Here is a 21,856-nt window from a genome sequence, read left to right as displayed (position 1 = left end):
TAGAAAGCTCAGGATGTGCAGATGTATAGAGGCATAAGATCCAAAAGCTTCAGGTGCTACTTTGGGTACCTGTATTGGTTATTGAAAGGACACTTAGATTTCAAATTTATTATACTGTTTGTGTGTAAAATTACCTCTGGCTTCAAAGTGCAGATCAAAACTGCCTTTTTCCAAATGGTGTTCATTTCTAGTTTATAGTTTTATTAGTTAGCCTCCATTTTTTAAATCTGTGATGCTACTTAAATTGCATATGTTTGATAATTGAACACAGAAGTGAAAGTAATTGTCACTTTATTTTTCAGCACGAATCACAAGTTCCAAACATCTCCTCCTCCTTCAAGGGCCCTCTCACCCTCAAGTGTGGGGTCATCAACTGCTCCTCTGAGCTACAGAGCAGGGTCTCCACTTCCAACACCAGCAGCACACAGGTTAGACTACTAATTTTGTTTAGAAATAGTTGTACATATAAGAGTACAAACAGTTGCTTCCTAAATATTTTTATTTTTTTTTGTTACTAGATTGTGATGAGAAAATTTGAAGCAAATAGTCAACTTATATGTTGGAGTTGAGACTAAAATTCCAAAAAAAAGAGGAAGAGAAAGTTCAGAAAGAATATTGGTGCAATGGTGCTGTATGAAGTATATCATCTATAACAACACTGCGTACTTCTGAACTTAATCTGTAGCTTAGTTCTTAGTTTTTCATGAGCCTTTTCCAGTTATTTTCCTATTTATCCAGGCTTTGGAAATATGAGCAGCATAATCACTGCTGATGGTAACAGTGCAATACTATAAACGATAAACTTAGTGGCAAGTTCATTCCCCAAGGCAAATTTGCCCTGCACACATTTGCAATTTTATATAAAACATAATTTCATTAGGCTTTGTGGACCAAGTTCTTCAAAATGATGTTTTCTTTACCCCCCAAGTGCCCTTCCATCCCTTCTTGAGAGCCAGCCTTCTAGATTATTCTCAAAAAGTTACTAAAAACTGGGCATCTGATAAAATAAATGTAGATGTTCGATTATTTATGCACTAGGCAAATATCTTGTACAAAAGAATCCTTGTCAAAGGTGGATGTTCTTACCATGATGAATCTTATTTATTAGTGTCCTTCTGGTAATATTTCTTCTCCATGGCTGTTCTTCATCTTCTGGTTTTTTGTTCATGGGCTGTTGTCCTTTTATTTTGCAAATTTTCTCAAATGCCATAACAAGGTCACGCACCCTTTCCATGCTCTGTTTTTAAAGATTTCTTTCTTGCTTTTCTATTTTTTTTTTTTTTTTTTGTCATCACTGAAAATTATTTCATATTCTTCAACGAAGGTGCATGCAGTGTCCCCCCTTTACATTTCCAAGATCTTTTCATGTTTCTATTCCAGCTTCTCATCTTGGAAAGTACAGAATTGTCAAATTATCCAACAAGGCTATAAATATTGCACAAATGAATAATAATGCCAATAGATATACAGGTAAATGATATAGTTTGGGAAATGGTAGTCATACTGATATTGGCAGAAGTACTGTTGAAGACTGAGCAGTATCATTTGAGAATTGCTCAGTGCTTAAAATGATGAAAGAAATGGAAAGACAACAAAAACTATATGTGAGACGGTGGAGTAACAGCAGTTTGGATGAAGGGGAAAGGAACTAGCTAGATTACTGGTTGGTATGGGTACCCTAGTGGTATGCAGTAGAGTAATGAGCATCTACAGAGAGCAGAGAAACTGTAGGAAATTCCGACAGTTTGTCTGACTACAGAATCCCAAGTTCATGGCTGAATTGTATGAGGAAAATAGCACGGTCGTGATAAGAAAGCAAAAGGAGCATTTAGGTAGTGGAGTAGTAGATACGAAAGTTACAGGATGGTGACTTGAAGGAAGGCCCAGATCATGAAGAACCAGATGGAAATTTACTGGTAGGTAGAAAGAGAACAAGGTAATAGAGAGTGCTGGTTGCTCGCTGACTGTCCAGCCATAAACGGTGGCGTAAATGGAAAAGTCGATTTAAAAAACTTTGCTGTGAGAAAGTGGAAAGATGTTTAAATTCTCTCTCTCTCTCTCTCTCTCTCTCTCTCTCTCTCTCTCTCTCTCTCTCTCTCTCTCTCTCTCTCTCTCTCTCACCTTGTGTGCATGTTCTGTCATAGTGTTGTCATTCTTATTATTTGTGTGTATGCATATACAATATACATGCACTTTCAAAACTTACAGATCCTTATTTTTTAAAGACTATTGACACTTATAACAGATACCTTTGTCCTGTTTTGAGAATCAGAGAAAAGTAAGTGTTGTATTATTAGCATAGACTGTAATATTAGGGAATTTTACACAGGTTTGTTATACAGTACTTTATAAGTTATTCTGGGGATTTATGTGCTTTTGGTATTACAAAAATTCTTGGGATCAACATTAAAATATTCCTCCTATGTTTAATTGTATTTAAGGATATGAATCAGGATGATAAATTTCCTTCTTTCTTTCCAGACACGACTGCATGACAGCTGCAGCAAAAAGATACAAGTACCTTCGACGGCTTCTCAAGTTCCGTCAAATGGACTTTGAATTTGCAACTTGGCAGATGGTATATTTGTTTTATTCACCACAGAAAGTCTACAGAAATTTTCAGTACAGAAAGCGTAAGTACTGTATTGTTACTGTAGAATTTTTGTTCTTCCATCGTGAGCATGGATTGTTGAATTACCAACAGCACTGTATAGAGTATTGATTATTGTATGACACAGTTGTCAAGTTTCTGTAATATGTACAATGTAGTACTGTATGTATACTTCATATGCTACTTTAGTAATACAATCCAAATTTTACTGTCATCCAGTAACAGTTTGTTCATAAAGTTAGATTAATGCCCCATAAAAGGAATTGTCCCGAGAAGATAAATTTTGAGCAGTCCTTGGATGCAGGGCATGTTCTGTTTTATGGATTAAGACGCTATGCATCCTTTATTGCTTGTCCACAAAACAAGTGATTGTGTAAGAAATCAAAATCTTGTAATATATTCCTTCCATTCTTACTGGTTGACGAACGATATTAAAAGATTTTAGTGGTATTTGTAATACCTTTGAGAATTTTATCGAATCTCTAGGTTAACTTCCAGTTATGCCCCTAGTATTTGAGAAATTTATTCAATCTTAAAGGAACTTGTATGCATGGCCCAGCACTCACTCTCTCTCTCTCTCTCTCTCTCTCTCTCTCTCTCTCTCTCTCTCTCTCTCTCTCTCTCTCTCTCTCTCTCTCTCTCTCTCTCTCTCACAGCTATATCCTTCAGTTCTCTCTTTCTCTGTGTCTCTTGCAAATTCCTTATTGGGAGCTACATTCTTCAGCTAGATGTCCAACATTAGGGTACCTGTTGTTGGTGTGCCTTTATAATGGGATGCAGCCTGAAACCTTAAAATATCGAACACAGCTGGTATCCAAACCAACAAGGGCAAATAATACCCCAGATTTGGTATTTTCCTCAGAGTAAAAAACAATTGGGATAAAGAGATCATGGTCCAGTTTGACTTCAAACAGAAACTTCCTTTTCAGGAGAAGCATAACATTCATAGAGCTGCTTTTAAAAGCATATTTTAGAAGATTGCAAGTAACCTGGGAAACATGTGTAGGGCAAATTTGGATTTCACTCAAAACCAGCTTTATGCTAATTTGAGAATGCTGCATTCAGAAACAAAAATAACACCAGGTTGGATTACACAACTAAAGCAATCAGAGAGAGATGGAAACCACACAAACTGCCAAAGTAACAACATTCACAGAAGACAAACAGCTCATAAAAAAAAGGAGGTTAGGAAATTGAAGTGATTGATTAGGAAGGCAGAGTTAGAAGATGAAGATAAGAATAAATTCTGTATTACTGTATACTGTATGTAAATCTTATGTCATTGTGGTATTTAGCATTTGAGTTTGTGAATTTTATAACAATCTCTTATAAGAAAATTCTAATATTATGTAGGTACCCTGAATTGTATACACATACAAAGAAGTATATTGTACTTGGAATCCCACCTGCTAGCCCTGTGGGTTGGATTAATCAAATACTGGTTGTCTGTTCAGAAAACCTTTCTTGAATTAGGTAGTGACAGCCTAGTTTGAAGTTAACTCATTCTCTTTTAGTAACTATAGGTGGTGCCTATCAGTATTGCACCTGTTTGCAGTTGTCTACTTTCCCTGCTGACTGAAACTAATTACTTTCCCTGCTGACTGAAACTAAAGCATATGTAAATTACAGGTATGGAGGCTCTATGAAAAACAGAATCTTTAATCAAATTAATAGCTATCTTGATAAAGTAATTTTAAGGTCAAATTTGTGTTAAGATTAATTTCTTATAAATAGCGGTTCATTCATAATTATATTAATTTCTTTTATTTCAGAAACCAAAGCCCAGTTTGCAAGAGATGATCCAGCATTTGTGGTTTTGTTGTGTTTCTGGTTATGTGGTGAGTACAAACTTATTTTGTTGTCTCTAGTTTGCCTTTTCCAGATCTGCAATGACTTATTTTACTGTAGGACAGCTAGCAGGTTGAAATGTATGCTTCAGAAACTTAATTACTGATAAACTCATACAAAACTTTTATTTCATGAGGAAATGGTTACATAGTTGTTAGTTTTTTACTGTACTGTATAACCTTTATATAAATTAACCATTTGAGATTTTAAGGGGCTCCCAAAACAAGTTTCTCATAAATCATAATCAGACCACTCATGGACATTGCAGTGTTTTTCCTTTATTCTTGCTGTAAATCTGCTGTATGTTTTATGGTATAAAACAAGTTATGGTGTCATTTTGGGAATGGATACCTGTGCTTTTTTGTTCCATGTTAAAAAATGTAAATAAACAAAAATGAAAGGTCAAAATGACACATTGAAGATAGATGAAAATTCCCATGGTTGATGTTATCAGAATCTCAGTACAGTAGTTGGGAATAGGGAATTGGAAAGAGTTTGGCACGCCATTTTGTGCCCACATGGATTATAGTCCATTAACTTGGGAAATAATTTTCATCAGCAAGTAGCTGATGTATCAGGTTTCCTAGGATCTTATAAAGATGATAGGTTGTGATAGTTTAATTTCCTCTTTAACATTTTGACTGTCACTCTGTTGGTCATCTGCTGAGAGATATAAAAGTGAATGAATTAGGATAGAAGGAATACAGGCAATTATAGCAAATGGTTTTATTTCAGGTAGCGGGTGGTTTAGTGTGCTGAGCTCTTTATTTGCTGTGTGTTGATATTTTTGGGTTGATTCTGAAGGTACTGAGATTTTCTTGGGTAGTTTGGTGTGTATTCCACAAGTTTGGCTGGTATGACCCCATACTTAGGTAAGGTGATAGCCTCTCACGCAGTTTCCAGCTTCTCTTTCTCTCCCCCTTAGAGGGTTATTGCCATCAGTGCACCTCACATGGTGCACTGTAGGAATTACTTAAGGTTCTTTGCGGTATCCCTTCGGCCCCCAACTGCAACTCTTTTTCATTCTTCCTACTGTACCTCCATTCGTATGCTTTCTTCCATCGTACTTTCCAGCCTCTCCTAACATTTGTTTCATGGTGCTACTGCAAGGTTGTCTTCCTGTTACACCTTTAAAACCTTTTTACTGTTTCCTCTTCAGTGCTGAATGACCTTATAGGTCTCAGCATGTGTCTGTATTTGTTGCCAGTGAAACTTTTACATTTCACATGATAAAAATAGGAAGAAATTAACTTTCCTTCACTGTGTTGATGCTTTTTTCAATGTGCACTGGGCCTCAAGAAGGCACAGGTATTTGTAATTTGGTGCTTGGTCTATAGAAGACCTGAAAGAATGGTATTACAAACTGTGAAATCTTTGATATTACAAACTGTAAAATGGTTGTACCAGTATGATGAGAATTATTTAAAACATTGCAGTTTGAAGGGATTTTTACAGTAAGGAAGACAATTTACTCCCATTATTCTCACAAATGCTCGAAACTTGAACTACTTGCAGAGAAACTACTAGTGTGGGTGTTATCATCTTTTGTAATCTTTTCTAATTTTGGCATCTTTTGTAATCAGTAATAATGCAATTAATTTTCTTATACAGTATCATATTGGAGTAGATAGGAAGAAAAGTAATGAACACTCAGGGTTGAATATTGTTTTTATTGCCTTTTTGTTTTAAATGTTTTTAACATTTTGGGATTTATTTATACTTAATAATAGTCCAGTTGTTGCATGGGGGGGTCTGCATATTACTGAATATTATCGATATCCTTTTTGATTGCTGTGTACGTGTACATCTTTGCAAGATTTTTGTTAGTGCTTTGGGTAGTTTTTACTTCATTTAATTGCACATGCAAGATACTAAGCATTTTGTCTTTTACATCTCGGCCATCTCTGTTGTAGGCACTATTTTGAATTTCTCATTTGGAAACTGTAATCTTAAGGGATTATCTGAGTTGAGGTCACATAATTAACTGCCTGCAGTTAATTAGCCTCTTTGATTGTCTGCTGCCAACATTTTGAATTTTCAGGTTTCTTCAGACTTTTCATGGAGAGAGATTTCAAGTTGCTATAGTTTCAATTATTTTTATGCCATGAGTGAGTCAGGGCAGTTTCCTTATCCAGTAACCTTGCCTTTACTGCTCATCTTAGTTATTTCTTTGTTGTGTATACCCAAGAAAAAATATTCCTTCCCCTTCTCTTAGTTAGCCTTATTGCTGTCCCTACCCCTTCTCTCAGTTAGCCTTATTGCTGTCCCTACCCCTTCTCTCAGTTAGCCTTATTGCTGTCCCTACCCCTTCTCTCAGTTAGCCTTATTGCTGTCCCTACCCCTTCTCTCAGTTAGCCTTATTGCTGTCCCTACCCCTTTTCTCAGTTAGCCTTATTGCTGTCCCTACCCCTTCTCTCAGTTAGCCTTATTGCTCTCCCTAGGTCACTACTGTACTTTCCTTCTACTGTATGGGAAGTCAGAAATCCTCAGATAATTCAAATTCAATAACTTATTCCTTACTTACTCTTTTAATATTGCATTATAATCATAAATGCATTAAAAATTTGTGGAATTTTGACCCATTAAATGAACTATTCAAGAATAACATTTGTGAAGCTGTAATTTGATTACAGGAATTTTCCATTTAAATAGAACTATTCAGTTTAGTCGAATTCTGAATCAATTTCTCCCATAAGAAATAATTGAAAATGGATTAATCCATTCCTGACCACCAGTCATTACCCCAACCTTGTCTTTTTATACAAAACATTACACAAATTACAATTAAATAAGGTCAGAGTTGAATAACTTACCATATCAAATAACTTACCAGATCAGAAGCACTTTTTATACATTTTTAAATGCATACTGTATAAAAAAATTGGCCTACGACCAATACGGCTGTATTACCGATGGTAGACCAAGTGCCATAATACAGTACTGTATTTATAAGCCGAATTACTGTATGTCTGTTATAATAAAATTAAGAAAAATTTCCCAAATTACATCGGCACTCGGCAGCTTGTGGCATGAGCAGATGTAAACAAACCACAGCGCCACCCTGGTGGTGTATTGCGGTACTAATTACATAAACGTTGTTTACATTCAGTATTTATGGTAAATTTCATACAGAGTCTACTGGAATAGTGTACAAAATTCACTGTAAAACATCTTGCAGTAAATATTTGATACCCTAACATATTGGGACCCATGATTGGATGAAAATTCAGTGCAGAAAGCCAAAAAAATGATGATATACCTGTACAAGTGTGTACTTCTTGAAACAACAGTAGCAGCAGCGTATGTGGGCTTTAAATGCTTTTAAATATGCGTGGGAAGAACGCCACCAACAACGCCAACTAGCGGCAGCCGCCCGAAACTTTTTTTCTACAAACATCATATGATTCATCGGGTCGGATTCCGGTTTGTTGTTCAAGCTCTGACGCAAAATTTACTCAACATTGCGTGTCGAAATCCGATTATGTCGAGTTCTAGTACGGTCGAGGACCGGGGTTCTACTGTAATTGATTGGCTTAAGGGTATGAGTTTTAGGTTCCTCACTTTGCACTAAGTCTTAACACATAAAAGCTTCATCATTGGCAAAAATTGATTTGCAATTTAAGGGATTAAGCTCATTGATAGTGGTTAACATATAGTAGAAAATACAACCCAAAATAGATTTGCATGGAAGATTTTTGCCACTATAATAACTGAAGCTACGGGTGGTTGGCATTCATATTCACTCTTGCTTACACTCCAGTTGTTGAATTATTACTTCCAGTAGTTTTTGATAATGAAATGGTAGGGCTTGAAATAAAAAAATGATTTATGTTATGCTCAAAATAATAAAGCATTACATTATAGTTAGGTATATTTTTTATCAATATACAGTACTGGATTTTCTCATGTCATGAATTTTTTTAATATCATGACTTACAGGCACCTGATCTTTCCTATGCATATAATTGCTCTACATCACTACATTAAATATACGTAAAAAAAATCTTTGGCAAGCAATGTCCTGAGAATTTTGAAATAAAATCGTTGGTCCATATTATTGTGAAAAAACTAAAATAGATTTCTGAACATATGAGCTTCAGATTAATGTAAACATATTTTTCAAACTGATATTGTTTCCTGCAAGTTAAATGCTTACTTCAACTAATAATTTCCTGCAAGTTAAATGCTTACTTCAACTAATAATTTCCTGCAAGTTAAATGCTTACTTCAACTAATAATTTCCTGCAAGTTAAATGCTTACTTCAACTAATAATTTCCTGCAAGTTAAATGCTTACTTCAACTAATAATTTCCTGCAAGTTAAATGCACACTTCAACTAATAACTAGCAGTACATTCAAAATTAAATAAGCCTTCTAGGATTATATATTGAATTAAATATTTATTCCAGTGTTGCTAGGAAAAGCAAGTTCATGTGAGGCAAGGTAATGTAGTGTCTTGTGAACACATTTTTTTTTAATGCTTTCCACTCCTTAATACTTCATGACAACAGTAAGTAACAGAGTTTCTTAAATTAAGAATATCAGAAAATATTGACATTTGGTAAACAAAACATTCTTGAGTATTTTAAGGTCTTCTTTTAACACTGCAATGCTTCCATTTTTTTAGCAAAGTAAAAATGTTGCATTTATAGATTTTGTATTATCTCATTTTGGATGTTGCACCAAGTATTTTTTAAATTACTTAGCCTGTTCAAACAAACTCCTAACTAGGTTAATAAGAGAAATGTAAGCCCTATTTTTAAAAAATACTAAGTAGGTAGGGATACCACCCACAATTTACACAGTGGCACACTGCAGGCAATGAGAAGGTTTGTTCACAGCACCCCTGTAGTTCCAGCTATGTGATTTACTTTTTTTTTTTTTTTTTTTCTCTCTCTAACACCCAGCTAGCTGTCCAGCCTTGTTAGCTTTTCCTGTATTTTAAAACACTTTGGGCTAGCGTGGAAATGTGATTTTGGTGCTATTAAACAGTTTGATAATACTGTAATTGGTAAAGCAGGCAGCAAAATATGAAAATGTTTAATTTTTACTTTTAATAATTTTTCATTTCCATTTTTGCCGCTTGACTAGGACACTAGTTTTTAGTTTACTGTAAAAGAAAACTATTGTACCGGCTTAGTTTGTCCATCCGCACTTCATTCTGTCCGCTCTCGATCTTAAAAACAGTATACTGTACTCAGGCTAGAGGGCTGCAAATTGTTATGTTGATAATCCTTCCTCTAATCATCAAACATACCGAATTGTTGCCCTCTAGCCTAGCAGTGATATAAGATAGGCCACCACCAGGCCATGGTTAATGTTTCATGGGCTGCAGTTCATACAGCATTATACCAAGACCACCGAAAAATAGATCTGTTTTCAGTGGCCTTGATTATATGCTGTAGCGGCTGTACAGAAAACTGATTGCACTGGAGAAACTTCGGTGCATTTTTTACTTTTTTAAATTTGAGAGCAATTTCTGGTAAAATGATACAGTGAAGCCGCTTTTTCTTTGCTTTCAATTCTTTAATTCCATACTCAACAGAATTAAGTTTTTCACCCCAAACACTACCTTCAAACCTAAGTAAAATGAAGAACTTCATCCAGAAATCAACTTCATAACATTATAAACAAATAGCAACTCTTCAGTCCTGATGTGAATTGTATTTACAAAGATCCCAAATAAATTATATTTTGGACTTGCTAAAGGACATTTGAACATTACATGGTCATCTTTCTCTGGAAAGTGAAAGTACACGAAAGTATTTCCAACGCTGCTAGTGCAAAATGCACAATGTTAATGTATTTCATTATGCTAGTAAGTGATGATAATGAAAATGACTCACTAGGTAATTTTTGGGAAAAAGTGAGAGATGATAGTATTAAAATAGTTAATGAAATGCACGCCAAGTGTATCACATTCCCCTTTATCAAGGTTATTTACAGATGAAGTTATTGACAATAATTCCGATGGTGAAAGCCCATGTGCAGTTAAGAGGTCATGAAACAAACACAAAGTGTTCCACCTTGGTCGAAACCTACTCCAGCCCTCCACATGACTTAACTTTAGCTTTAAACCCTTGCTTCCCAGAAGTCCAGATATGTAAACATCTTCCAGAGGAATTATTGGCTCATACTTACATGCATAAAGGAGGTGTTGTATAAGGTTAGTGGTTAGAATATATGCAGTACCAGAGAGGAATGGAGGAAGAATAGTTGCAGAATACACTTTGGGGTGCAAATACCACTTAGAGTTAGGGTTCCTATCAGCTTTCACATTGACATATAAATATCCACCAAAGAAATAAGATTCATATTCATGAGATTCTGAATTAATATAATAATTAATTAAATTATATGGCTTAACTTGAGAACAGTTGCTCGGTTCATTATATCCAGTGGTTTCCATATTATTACCAGTAGTGCCTTTTGATACATAAATATTATTCCTAGCATGGGTGATGCAGGTAGTTAGGTCATGAAACTTTTGGATGTTAAGGTACATGTCATCATCAATCTTAAGGAGGTACTTTGCACTTGAGCAAAATTTATTTGTCCATTGCAGAAGAGCCAGGGATTTAAATGTGAGATTATAATAGGAGTCAATGAATCTTGGATCTTGGAATATGTCCTGGAACTTTCTTGACTCTTCATTTATCTGTCCCTGTTAAAGAGTGAATGCATTAAAACGAGATCAGGATCATGTTTAAAATCTGTGAGCAAATGCTGTGGCAAATTCTGCCACCAAGTCAACAAACAGACCAGAAATATATAAAGGTTCAATTATAAAACTGACATTGCATAGTTGTGCTATTGAATTTAAAATGGGGTGTGACAACATAGGATAGGAGGATTTCATTGTGTATTGAAAAACTGAACCTTCAAGAGGTTACAGAATGTCTCAGATATCATTTGCACATACACATTAACTTCTCAGATATCATTTGCACACACATTAACTAACCTGTAAAATGGCAATTTCAGTTGAACCCAAGAAAAAAATAAGGTGGTATGTGGATGGTAAATAAGGTAACCAGCTGTCTCGAACTGCTGTACGGGCATCCAGATTACTGACGGCAGATGCCACAATCAGCAGAACCTCAACCGTGTTACTTTGACATGCATGTAGAACCTTTGGTTTCAAAACTGATCCATATTCTCTGAAAAGAAATGAAGTAGAAAGTCAAATAAATCTCTCTTCTTCAATAGCACAGTGGATTGCTACCCTGTAAAGTGAACTATCAATGGGTCTGGAGTAACTGAGTGGATTGTTATTTTACCAGCATAGAAGTTGAGGGATGAAAAATGTAACATGCATTACAACTTTGTCTGCCAGGCCTCTGCTTTCCATGTTTAACCTAAAATTGGTAGTCTACTGATTGTTTAGTTGGGTACTTTTCTAGCCATTTACAACTAAGAAGTCTCTTCCTGCTTTCTATACATATCTTTCTTTTCCTCATTCCCGTTAAGGATGGGCTAGAAATGAGTATTAGAGCGCCTTTTTTATTCAGCCTTAAAATATTGAAAATGCTAGGGGCACTTTTGGCAAATTTATTTTATTTTTGGCTAAAGCCTTTATGATGTTTAAGTGGTCATCTCATATACTGGCAATACTCTTCTAGTAAACAGGTGACTGTATTTTGCAATATTATGGGAAAAATAGAATACACACACTATTAATATTAGCTGTATTTTGCATATTATGAGAAAAATTAATACATACACTATTAGTATTAACTGTATTTTACAAAAGAAATATGAACTAACCAATTTTAATGATTTTAGATTTTACCATACCCATCCTCTTACAAGCAGTCTTATTTTTAAAGAAAATCTTCCATTGATATTGATCAGAGGAATACCTGCATATTCTATGATACTACAGTAATAAAGGTTGAACAGCAAATGAAAGAAATTACATTCAGGTAAATCTTGTCAAAACAGCAGAAACTTTCATCTAAATGTTCTGCTAAAACTTGAGTTTCACAGTGTATATGGATTGGCTTGTAGGCCTTGATATTTTGTCAGTACTGTATCTCATCGGTGTGAAACAATTTTCTTTGCATAAAATACCATTACTGTATAGCTTGATGTGTACTGTACTTACCTTGCTAAGAATTCTGATGCATTTGTGTTATATTCATTGGGTAGGCTTCCCTCTTGAGGAAAGAAAGCATGAATTAATCCAGTCACCACCAAAACTGCTATCACCCCTGCTACAAACAAGTGTCCCTTACGACTCCACCTCATCCTATGGTATCTCCGGTGTTCAGTCTCATTTTAAATTGTTCAGTTGTCTAAGGGAGGGAAGAACATGTAAATAATTAAATTTACAGGAGCCTTATTGATTATATCATATTAACCTGTTAAGATAAATACTGCAGAAGGTCTTCAATGCAGCACCTTAAATTCCATACATTAATTAATTTACTTTATTTCCACTCCCCCTTAAAAATAATGTGAAAGTCCTTTTTATAAGGTTATGTGACATTGACTGAAGAGCCCTTTAGTTACAAAGTCTGCTTCATAAAATCTTAGCAAATCGTTCAACAAATTACATCAATAGTTGGCAAATCAAACGAGAAAAAAATTGTCCTTTCCAAAAAAAACTATGACACATTCCACATAAAAACAAGACACTTGAACTTGAATACTCAAGTGCTTGTGGATATAGGAAGATAAGATGAGTGAAGAAAAGGAAGATGAGTGACGAAAAAAAGCAGTAAGTGTTATGATAATGAAATTACAGGACTAGTGAAATGGTTAGAAGTGCAGTTGTAGGGCAAAAACAGATGATCTTGTATCTTGCAGCAGCTCACAATAGGATGAACAGGGTAGTCAAAGACTAAGTGAAAAAATATAGAATATATAACTACTGTATAGAGGGGCCATACACAATTAACACTAGCATCAAAATTATCTACTGATATCAGCAAACACTTTAAGATCTCATTATCTGAAGTATGGGTGCTGAATGCTAGTAAGAGAATATATTGAAGCTTTTGATGAATCATTTGCACTTATGTCCATTAAGGACTGAAAGGGTAAGAAATCTGGAGGTAGGAAGTGATAAAAACATATTGCAGGTGAAAGGATTGGATCGGTTTTTTTTTTTCTCTGTAGAGAGAGGGGTGGTGGTTAGGTAGGTGAAAAGCAAATAGCAAAGAATTGTTGATTAGAAGGATGAGGGGAAAATGTAGAGTGTATTAGATGGATGGTTTGTAAGGAGCATGGAACTGAAGGGCTTTGATGCCCAAGGAGGAGGAGATTGTTACAGCGAGTGTTTAAGTTTGAGGTATTACAGGGGAGCATAGGGTCGTTCTAAATGTTCAGCTAAACATTTGCATTTTAAGTCGCTAACACTTGTTTGCTGCTGTAGGGTTTCATCCTTGAATTTACAGTTAAAAATTGCAAAACTGAATCTCGGATTTTCATCTTGCAGCTATTTGCTGATAAGTGAAATGAGTTGTTGTGAAAAAGTCATTTATGCTATGTAGTGAGTTTTTGTATCAGGTAGTGAGATGATAATGGTGAGTCAATCAGTGGCAAAAGGCCTGGGGCTAGCAACTTCATCCGAAAGATTTGCTGAAAACTGGAAGGCTCTCCTGGTACCAACGTTCTCCAGGGAATATCGCCTATGTTTTATATACTGCATGATTTGGGGAAAATAGCTACTAGCCACCTAACTTTTACCACGTCGCGACTCCAGGTGCCTAGGCGCGAATAGTAAATACTAATCCCAACGCCAGGCCTCCCGGAGGAAATAACCAACACCCACCGAGAAACCGGAAAACCTTATCTGATGCAAATAATCTAGGGAAGATACGAGGATAGGTTGATCATCTGTCCAAACTGCCGCATCATACATAGACCGTAATGTTAAATGAAACTAGTTTAGTAAATGATACTGCCTTTCAAATTTGTTTACATTCCTTGCAGTAAACTAGGAAAAACTCACCCATATGCCTCTTCAGTAACTAGCAACTTGCTCATTTGACCAGGTAGTGTTTACACAACAGAGATTTAAGCACATTTTTTTATGTAATTGAATTCCTTACCCGTTTTACATCCCTCCTTTGATTACTTTCATTGTCGAGTTCTTGCGCCGCTGTCTGTAGTGTTTACATTCAAGGCTTGGTAGCAGACGATGCATCAGCAGGAAAAAGGCTTATTAACCCCCACCATTGTGGTATAATGTCACTTACAGTTATGACTCTAGTTTTACCAGCAGAGACATAGAATTAGCGTTTTTCTTTAACAAAACGTCAAAAGTAAGAAGACATCGGCGATGGCTCACGCGAATTCTACTGGGTAATGAAATTGCGCTTCCATTTTCCCGTCCTAAGGCTCCAATGCCGAGGTCAGGATGCTCGGGAGCGGCCTTGCCAGACATATGAGGTTACGAATGATTGTATGTGTGTGTGAACATGGATATATTTTACTTGCTTTAAAGTGTATGTAATTCTGTGAAAATTCATGTTTGTGGGTTGGTGTGTTTAATACATGATTAAGATATAATGTATGATTAAGACCTTTATATTGATTTTTGTATTGTGTTGAAATTACAGGCTGAGAGAGAGAGAGAGAGAGAGAGAGAGAGAGAGAGAGAGAGAGAGAGAGAGACCGTAAGCAGGTTTTTAGCGATGTTGGTAAACAGACAATTTTTGATTATGAAAAAGTGCTTACTCACGTTACGGATGAATCTTCCACTGTAATTAATTGGCCGTTCTGCACTTGAAAGGAGTAAATGCATAATCTTCATTAATACGCGAAGATATAAAAATCGTCTAGTTAATGTTTAAACTTCACATTCTTGAAAATGGTCTAGTTAATGTTTAAACTTCACATTCTTTTTATTTTATGAGCTGGAGGAATTTACATTAAAATATTCACAAAACTGTTTTAGACTATGTTTGGAAGTTTGCAAAAATTAAGATTGAAACTCCAAATTGCACCAGAGCTGGTTTGCATTATGAATGTGTGTTTCATTCCATAAAAAATTAAAAACATCGTAGTTTGAAACTTGAAGTTGTCTTGTGTTGGCATAAGCCAGTTAATTCCAAACCTGGTACTGTAGTCAAACTTTATATCACCATTCGCAACCCTGCAATAAAATATTCTAACCACGTTACAGACGTAAATAGTCAGTCAGCACAAGTGTTTGGCAATGTGTGTTTTTTTCCACGTCATCATTACCAGGCGATGCCGGGAAAGTACATTTTTTCACTTTATATATATCTCGAACCTTAGTAACTACCTACCTTTAGAAGATATAATGAACTTTTGGATGTAGAGACTGAAGTTACAGCTGGGTATTAAGGAAGCAACAATGACTGTTACACTTTTGAATGTTCACCTTTTACGTCTGAATGGTGAACCACTTGCATGCCGATATACATTCAGTGATTTGTTCTTACCTGAATGATTTTCTTGTATAGTGACAAAAAATTTGTACAGTATTCTAATTATTTGATGGTAATGGTTTTTCTCAGTTTATCTGTAAATATAAATTGCTAATTGTATTTGTGGACATTCTTGTCCAATTTAATGAATTTACTTTTCTTCACATACTTTGGTCATCTACCTTGCTCCATAAGAACTGGGAGCTGCATGTGCTAGTAAACATTATTGGTTGCCTTTAATTCACATTACTATTCCCACCTCGATGTTTGCTGTGTTATGGGGGAATCAGATTATCAGATTGTATGATCACGCCATTCGGCGTTTATTGTTGTTAAAGCGCTAGTTGGACCCCCCACCCCCGTATGATTACGCCATTATTGTTGTCGAAGTGTTAGTGGACACCCCCCCCCTCCTCCTCACAACAACTATACTGTTGTTGCTCCACCACGAGAGAGTCACAGACCTCTCTGGCGTGGCGTTTAAAGATCTGCCCTGTTGCCAGTTTTACAAAACAACTTGATGCTTGTGAGACTGACTGAATGCCTGAGACAAACCCTGAGGCTACAGTTATAAGATTATAGGGGTTGTTTTGTATTTTAATCTTCCTATTCCGCCATGCTCAGGATTTGTCTTCAGTCCATTTCTTCTCCACAACCTATGAACAATAACATTTTTTTATTTTTAAGATTACCGTTTGTGTATAGCCCATTTATAAATATTTAACATTTTCGTCTAGACAAAAAACATCATACAGTATTTACATCTAAGTAACTGCAGGGATAAGCTGTTTGTATTATGAATTGGCGCGCTCTCTAAGATCCCTTGCTGGCACAAGGCCACCTTAATCTAACAACAGCAACAACTCTCTCTGTGTTGATAATTAGTGTTAATGAGGACATGAGAGATATCTTGATTACACTATAGTGATGTGGCATATGATGTTTTTGTTCTTTTTGTTCTTCCAACAAAGAGAGAAATGTTTTGTATGCGATTGTTTATTTTCTCACTCGTCCAACTTACTCTATATTATGCTTTATTTCATATTTCCTTGCTTACCAGTTTATTCTTTGCCTATGATATTAAGAAATCAAAAGGGGAAATGCCTCCAAACATACCGTGACCACAGAAAGTGGTCCCCTGGAAAATCTTAAGCTGCTGATCCGTGGATTGAAACACACGTGGAGCAGTTCGAAATAACGGCACAGCGCCAACAGAGCGCCAAATCATTATACAAACAGCTTACCCCTGCAGTTACTTATAAATACTGTATGGTGTTTCTTGTCTAGACGAAAATGTTAAATATTTATAAATGGGCTATACATAGAACGGTAAATCTTTGAAAACAAATTTTAAAATGTTACCGTTTATAGGGTGTGGAGAAGAAATGGACTGAAGACAAATCCTAAGCAGGGCGGAATAGGAAGGAGATTAAAATACCGGAAAATGAAAAACAACCCCTAAAATCTTATAATTATAGCCTCATGGTTTGTCTCAACTCCCAAAGACATTCAAAGTCTGTCACAGGCGTGTCAAGTTGTTGTTTTGTAAAACTGTTAACAGGGCAGATCTTTAAACGCCACGCTAGAGAGGTCTCCTCGTGGTGGGGCAACAACAACATCCGCTATGCTCCCTCTTGACGCTTATTTTCCTCCTTTCCCACCCTGTAACTTTACCAAGCCACACCTTCCATCTCTCGTTACTACCTCGCCCTTAATCGTAGCGTAGTCCCAACTTCAGTAATTTTTTCATCACTATCGTTTAACGTATAATGTAACTACTGCCTCGCTCCAAAAATTCCATTGTCAGTTTTCTTACACCTCTACTTACCAATTACAGCTTTGTTTACTCGTCATGTCCATTCTATAATGTAGCCTAAACTCCAACCACCTCCCCTTCTCCACTCCTACACCAACCCCCGTAATGTGATATTATTCCCTCTCTTCATTGCCCCCTCACTTTACTGCACAATACACGTCATTGTTTGCTCTTGTACTTTTCTCTGTACACAATCTAACCAGTATTATCACCCGTAACCTGTCATTTACGTTAATTTTACCTCTTCACTTACATTCCCTTCCTTTTACAATGTTTTCTTATCCCACCTCTTACCGTTCGCTTCCCTAGGTAGACATCCCTTACTTTTATGCTTATTCATTCTTACCCTTTCCGCTAAGCTTTACATAACCCAACCAACTTACATGAAACCAACATGACCACCACTCTTTACACTCTTTGATATTTATATCCTTCTGCCAAACATAAATATATTTACAGTATTAATTTTTTACTTACCCTTACCAATACCTCTCTGATTTTATTTTATTTTTCTTACCCTTACCAATACCTCTCTGATTTTATTTTATTTTTAATCTTGGAATCATCCCATATGATTAAGCCCAGTGCCCTGCCCTCCCCCCGTTACATGTATGCTTCTGGTTTAATGTCCAGGGACCTCAATAATTAGTCTGGCTATCAAGCCTTTGCATATCAGTCTTGTCAGTCAACGGTACGTGTTTAGTTCCATGACTGAGGTACAGACTTCATTTTTGGCAAGTGAACAGTGAAGTCTGTGTGCAGTGTGGGAAGGTCATGTGTATTTAAAATGAAAGGTTCAAAGGGAATTTTCCATTGCATTTACTCCTCCCTTTACCGGTTTTAACTCCTTTTTCACCATGTAACATTTGATATGTTTCTCATTAAATTTATATTTATTTTCCTCCTAGCTGTCTCCTGTCAGCTTTTGCTAAGTGTAACCCCAACCTTCTCCCCTTCCGCTCCCTACTCTATACCTTCTGACACCTAAGTTTCTCAATACCCAACTCCCCCATCCTATTTCAGTTTTATCCTCACCAGTTTTCTATAGATTTGGATTTTGTTTTAGATTAACCATCCTACAGCAAATTTGGTAATGTTAAAACCACTTTTCACTATCATACTGATAGGAAATATTAACCTGAGTACTGTAGTCAATTTTTCTTACAAAGAAAATTAGATAATAAAAGAATGGATTGCTGAATTGGAATTGCTAAATAATAGTGAAACAGATGTGGCAAACCTCTTTGGTTATAGCACTGGCTTGGTTTGATTGATTGATTGATTATGAAATTTAGGTCTTGAAGACCAAGTGCCAGAACCTATCAGGATTATTCAGCACCACTGGCTTGGTAAATCACCAGTGTTTCAAATTCCCAAAGAGGAGAGATGTCTTACCAGTGTATTTTATTCTCCACTCCAGTTTAGTGAATAATACCATCCTTTTAAAAGTACAGGGGGAACAGAGATCAGGGGATACAGTATTGTAATACTGTAATCAATTTAATAGAATTGTAAACTAATGATTTCTCTTGTACATAAGAACATTTGGATTCTTGTTTACCCTAACATTCCTTAATTTTTTGTACTGTTAGGGTTGGATTTTGAAAGGGAGTAAAGTTGCTGTAAATACACTTCCAATTATCAGAATTCCTTTTCACTCTGAAAAACTAAGCTATTTTGATAGTGGAATGAATCAAGACAATTAATAATTTCACTTTATCTTACCGGCTTCAGCAGTAGTCATTGTTTTTAGTGGGCCTCATCCAGCTGTTTCTGTCTTGAACAGGCTCATTTCATAGTCGGTTTAGGTAGCTGTTTTATGGACAGATATCCTTGACTCCATCCCTCCTATTTTGTCAGGCCTTGTGACTGGCACCGAGTTGGGATGGCTTGCCCTTCCAGTGGCTAGGTTTATTTTAATCCCTGGTCTGGATTGCTGGTTTACATGAACTAACTCCAGTTGTTTTTATTTTGAACAGCTCATTTCATAATGAGCATATGTAAAACATATGCCAAAACCCATTTCATATTGGGTATTGGCATATGTTTTACATACAGATACCCTTCTTGATTTAACCCTCCATGTCTGTCTGGGCTTGGGATTAGCAGTGTGTTGTGTTACTTTACTTTTATGAGCCTCCTCCAGCTGTCTCTCTTGAACGTTTTATTTCATAATTACTTCTGGTAGATGTTTTATAAATAGATGCCCATCATGTCTCCAATCCTCATTATTTATCTGGGTTTGGGATCAGCATTGGCTAATCACTCAACTTGTGTAGCTATAGTCTAGTCTGACAAACTGAACATATCACAAATTACAAATTTTTGCCAACCCTGACATGCTGTTCACATTAAGTTTTGGACTCTCTGGGACACAGCTAAGAATTTTGATCATAAGATGAGAGGCTTGAGCTGTATAAAATTGAGTGCTTGAGCTGTATAAAATTGGGTGCCAGATCAGTCTGAACACATCAGGATTTACTGGCAAGCAGTTATGGTTTTCTCCAGGAAGATACATTCTTGTGTTACCATAATCATTTAATCCTGTAGAGCTGAGCACATCAGGGCACACTGCCAAAATCACTTCCTTTTTTTAGAAGATCAGTAAGCCTTTTAACAGTTGAACACACAAATCCATAGAAAACTTGGACAGCTTTTGGTATTTTAACTACTGTACATCCTTTAGAAGTCCTGTATGAGAGACTTATTCTTTTCAGTGACATGCCCCAATATCGTAGAGTTCTTTCCATTCAAGTCATTTCTTTCATAGAAGCCAAATGTTTTCACTGATGCATTAGGCACAAAACAATGGATAGAAATGTAATTTTCATCACAAACTCAAAATTATGAACTTATATGATGTACATCACTCACCCACTCCATTTAGTCTAAAGACATATTTGCTGTTTTCATTGTTTGATTACTGATTAAACAGTATTGTATCACTTAACATTTTTATTTGAAGATACCAAATGAATAATTGCAAACTGAATTCATATCATAGTGAAACTAACTACATTATGTAAGGCTCTAGAGAGAAAGGGAGACCACCTTTGTCAAATTCCTTTTCTGTTTGAGCTAGAAACAAACGTCTCGTGAGTTACAGCGAACACTGACCTAAACAGTAAGAGGCAAAATTTTATAACTAGCAGCTCTTGATGTACTGTACTGTAGTTGGAAATGCCTGGTAGAAAAGCAGGCCCAAGTTATACTAGTATTAAATAGATTCTTATGCATATATTTGGGTACTTTATATTTCTTAGACACAAAGGTCAGTTACTGAAGTTGCATTCCTCTTCAGTTTGTAACATGCTTTTGTGATCATGTATATATTTTGGTAAAAACTTTTGTTTTTGATAGGATCCGATTGATTTTTAAAGTAGTAAAATTTTCATGTAACTATTCTGTGGTTATACAGAAAAGTCACCAATCATATCTTTGACTTTGCCATTTCTTATAGAAATCCTTTCTTCGTAATTCTCTCCATGTCTTTGTTTTAACACTTTACCATTTCTTTTCTTACACATGTTGGCCTTTAATCAAAAACTTTTAGACTCCATTTTCATTGTAAAATAGTATGGCAAAGAAAAATTGCGTAATGTGTATTGTATTGTAATTATGGTGAAGTTGTTTCCCCAAAGAGATACAGTATTGATACAATAGTTATTAAATATCAAACAGTAACCGTGAGAATAGTATCAAATTCCTGTCACCTGCTTAGGCTACTAATCTTTATACAGTGAGGAGTAACAAAATTTTACCTCAAAATGTCATAGCGAGATTCTTCATTTATGATGCCTAAATCTGCATTACTAGTAGTGCACCTCTTCTTGGGAAAGATGGTTTTAAATCTGAACTTGCAGTTTTCACTCCATTACAATTTTTTATGAAGGCTCAAGAGGGTATGGCCATCCCAATGGAATTGTTAACCTTAGAACACCTTTTACAGAGACTTGCCAAGGTAGTTCACCTTTGTTGATAATCAGTAACCACAGCTAGTGCTTCCAAAAAGGAGCACAAGTTTGACTTGAATTGATGATTCCATCACCTGAATAGCATTACTTTTGAAGGATGGCCTGCTTTGTAATTGACTGGCTCTTTGAGTTTGGGATGGCTATAGAGCTAAGAGAGCTTCCATAGTTGTTAACCAAGATAAGTCACCAAATCCCAAATTCTTTG

General features: G+C 35.9%; 2 protein-coding genes across 11 annotated transcripts in view; one reads left to right on the top strand and one right to left on the bottom strand.

Moving 5' to 3' along the window:
• Positions 1-21,856, top strand: part of Unc50 (Unc50 RNA binding protein) — a 52,398-nt gene that overhangs the window by 18,134 nt on the left and 12,408 nt on the right. For all 5 annotated transcript variants that reach the window (XM_067110319.1, XM_067110322.1, XM_067110320.1 and 2 more), the window contains exons 2-4: positions 303-428; positions 2,482-2,633; positions 4,384-4,449. In XM_067110319.1, coding sequence (XP_066966420.1) covers positions 303-428; positions 2,482-2,633; positions 4,384-4,449 — 344 coding nt within the window. The remainder of the gene's footprint in view (positions 1-302; positions 429-2,481; positions 2,634-4,383; positions 4,450-21,856) is intronic.
• On the bottom strand, positions 8,285-16,312 carry LOC136842672 (beta-1,3-galactosyltransferase 5-like). 6 transcript variants are annotated; one of them, XM_067110315.1, is made up of 5 exons: positions 15,525-15,565; positions 15,150-15,192; positions 12,567-12,756; positions 11,424-11,619; positions 8,285-11,123 (listed from the first exon to the last, which is right to left on the bottom strand). In XM_067110315.1, the coding sequence occupies exons 3-5, from the start codon at positions 12,707-12,709 to the stop codon at positions 10,305-10,307; spliced, it is 1,158 nt and encodes a 385-aa protein (XP_066966416.1). In that variant the 5' UTR covers positions 12,710-12,756; positions 15,150-15,192; positions 15,525-15,565; the 3' UTR covers positions 8,285-10,304. The 6 variants fall into 6 exon arrangements, with proteins under 6 accessions (XP_066966416.1, XP_066966414.1, XP_066966417.1 ...); XM_067110313.1 differs by lacking the exons at positions 15,150-15,192; positions 15,525-15,565 and adding an exon at positions 15,877-16,312; XM_067110316.1 differs by lacking the exons at positions 15,150-15,192; positions 15,525-15,565 and adding an exon at positions 15,721-15,854.

Source organism: Macrobrachium rosenbergii, chromosome 10 (assembly GCF_040412425.1).
Source record: "Macrobrachium rosenbergii isolate ZJJX-2024 chromosome 10, ASM4041242v1, whole genome shotgun sequence".
NCBI lineage: Eukaryota > Metazoa > Arthropoda > Malacostraca > Decapoda > Palaemonidae > Macrobrachium > Macrobrachium rosenbergii.
The sequence above is the reverse complement of the archived record's forward strand: the minus strand, read 5'-3'. Positions and strand labels throughout refer to the sequence as shown.

Excerpts from the sequence above, each read along its gene's own strand:
- LOC136842672 (XM_067110313.1), bottom strand. The coding sequence starts at position 12,709 with ATGAGGTGGAGTCGTAAGGGACACTTGTTTGTAGCAGGGGTGATAGCA. Across the intron at positions 11,620-12,566 it reads GCATCAGAATTCTTAGCAAG|AGAATATGGATCAGTTTTGA; the intron begins GTAAGTACAGTA and ends ATTTCTTTTCAG. Across the intron at positions 11,124-11,423 it reads CTGAAATTGCCATTTTACAG|GGACAGATAAATGAAGAGTC; the intron begins GTTAGTTAATGT and ends ACTCTTTAACAG.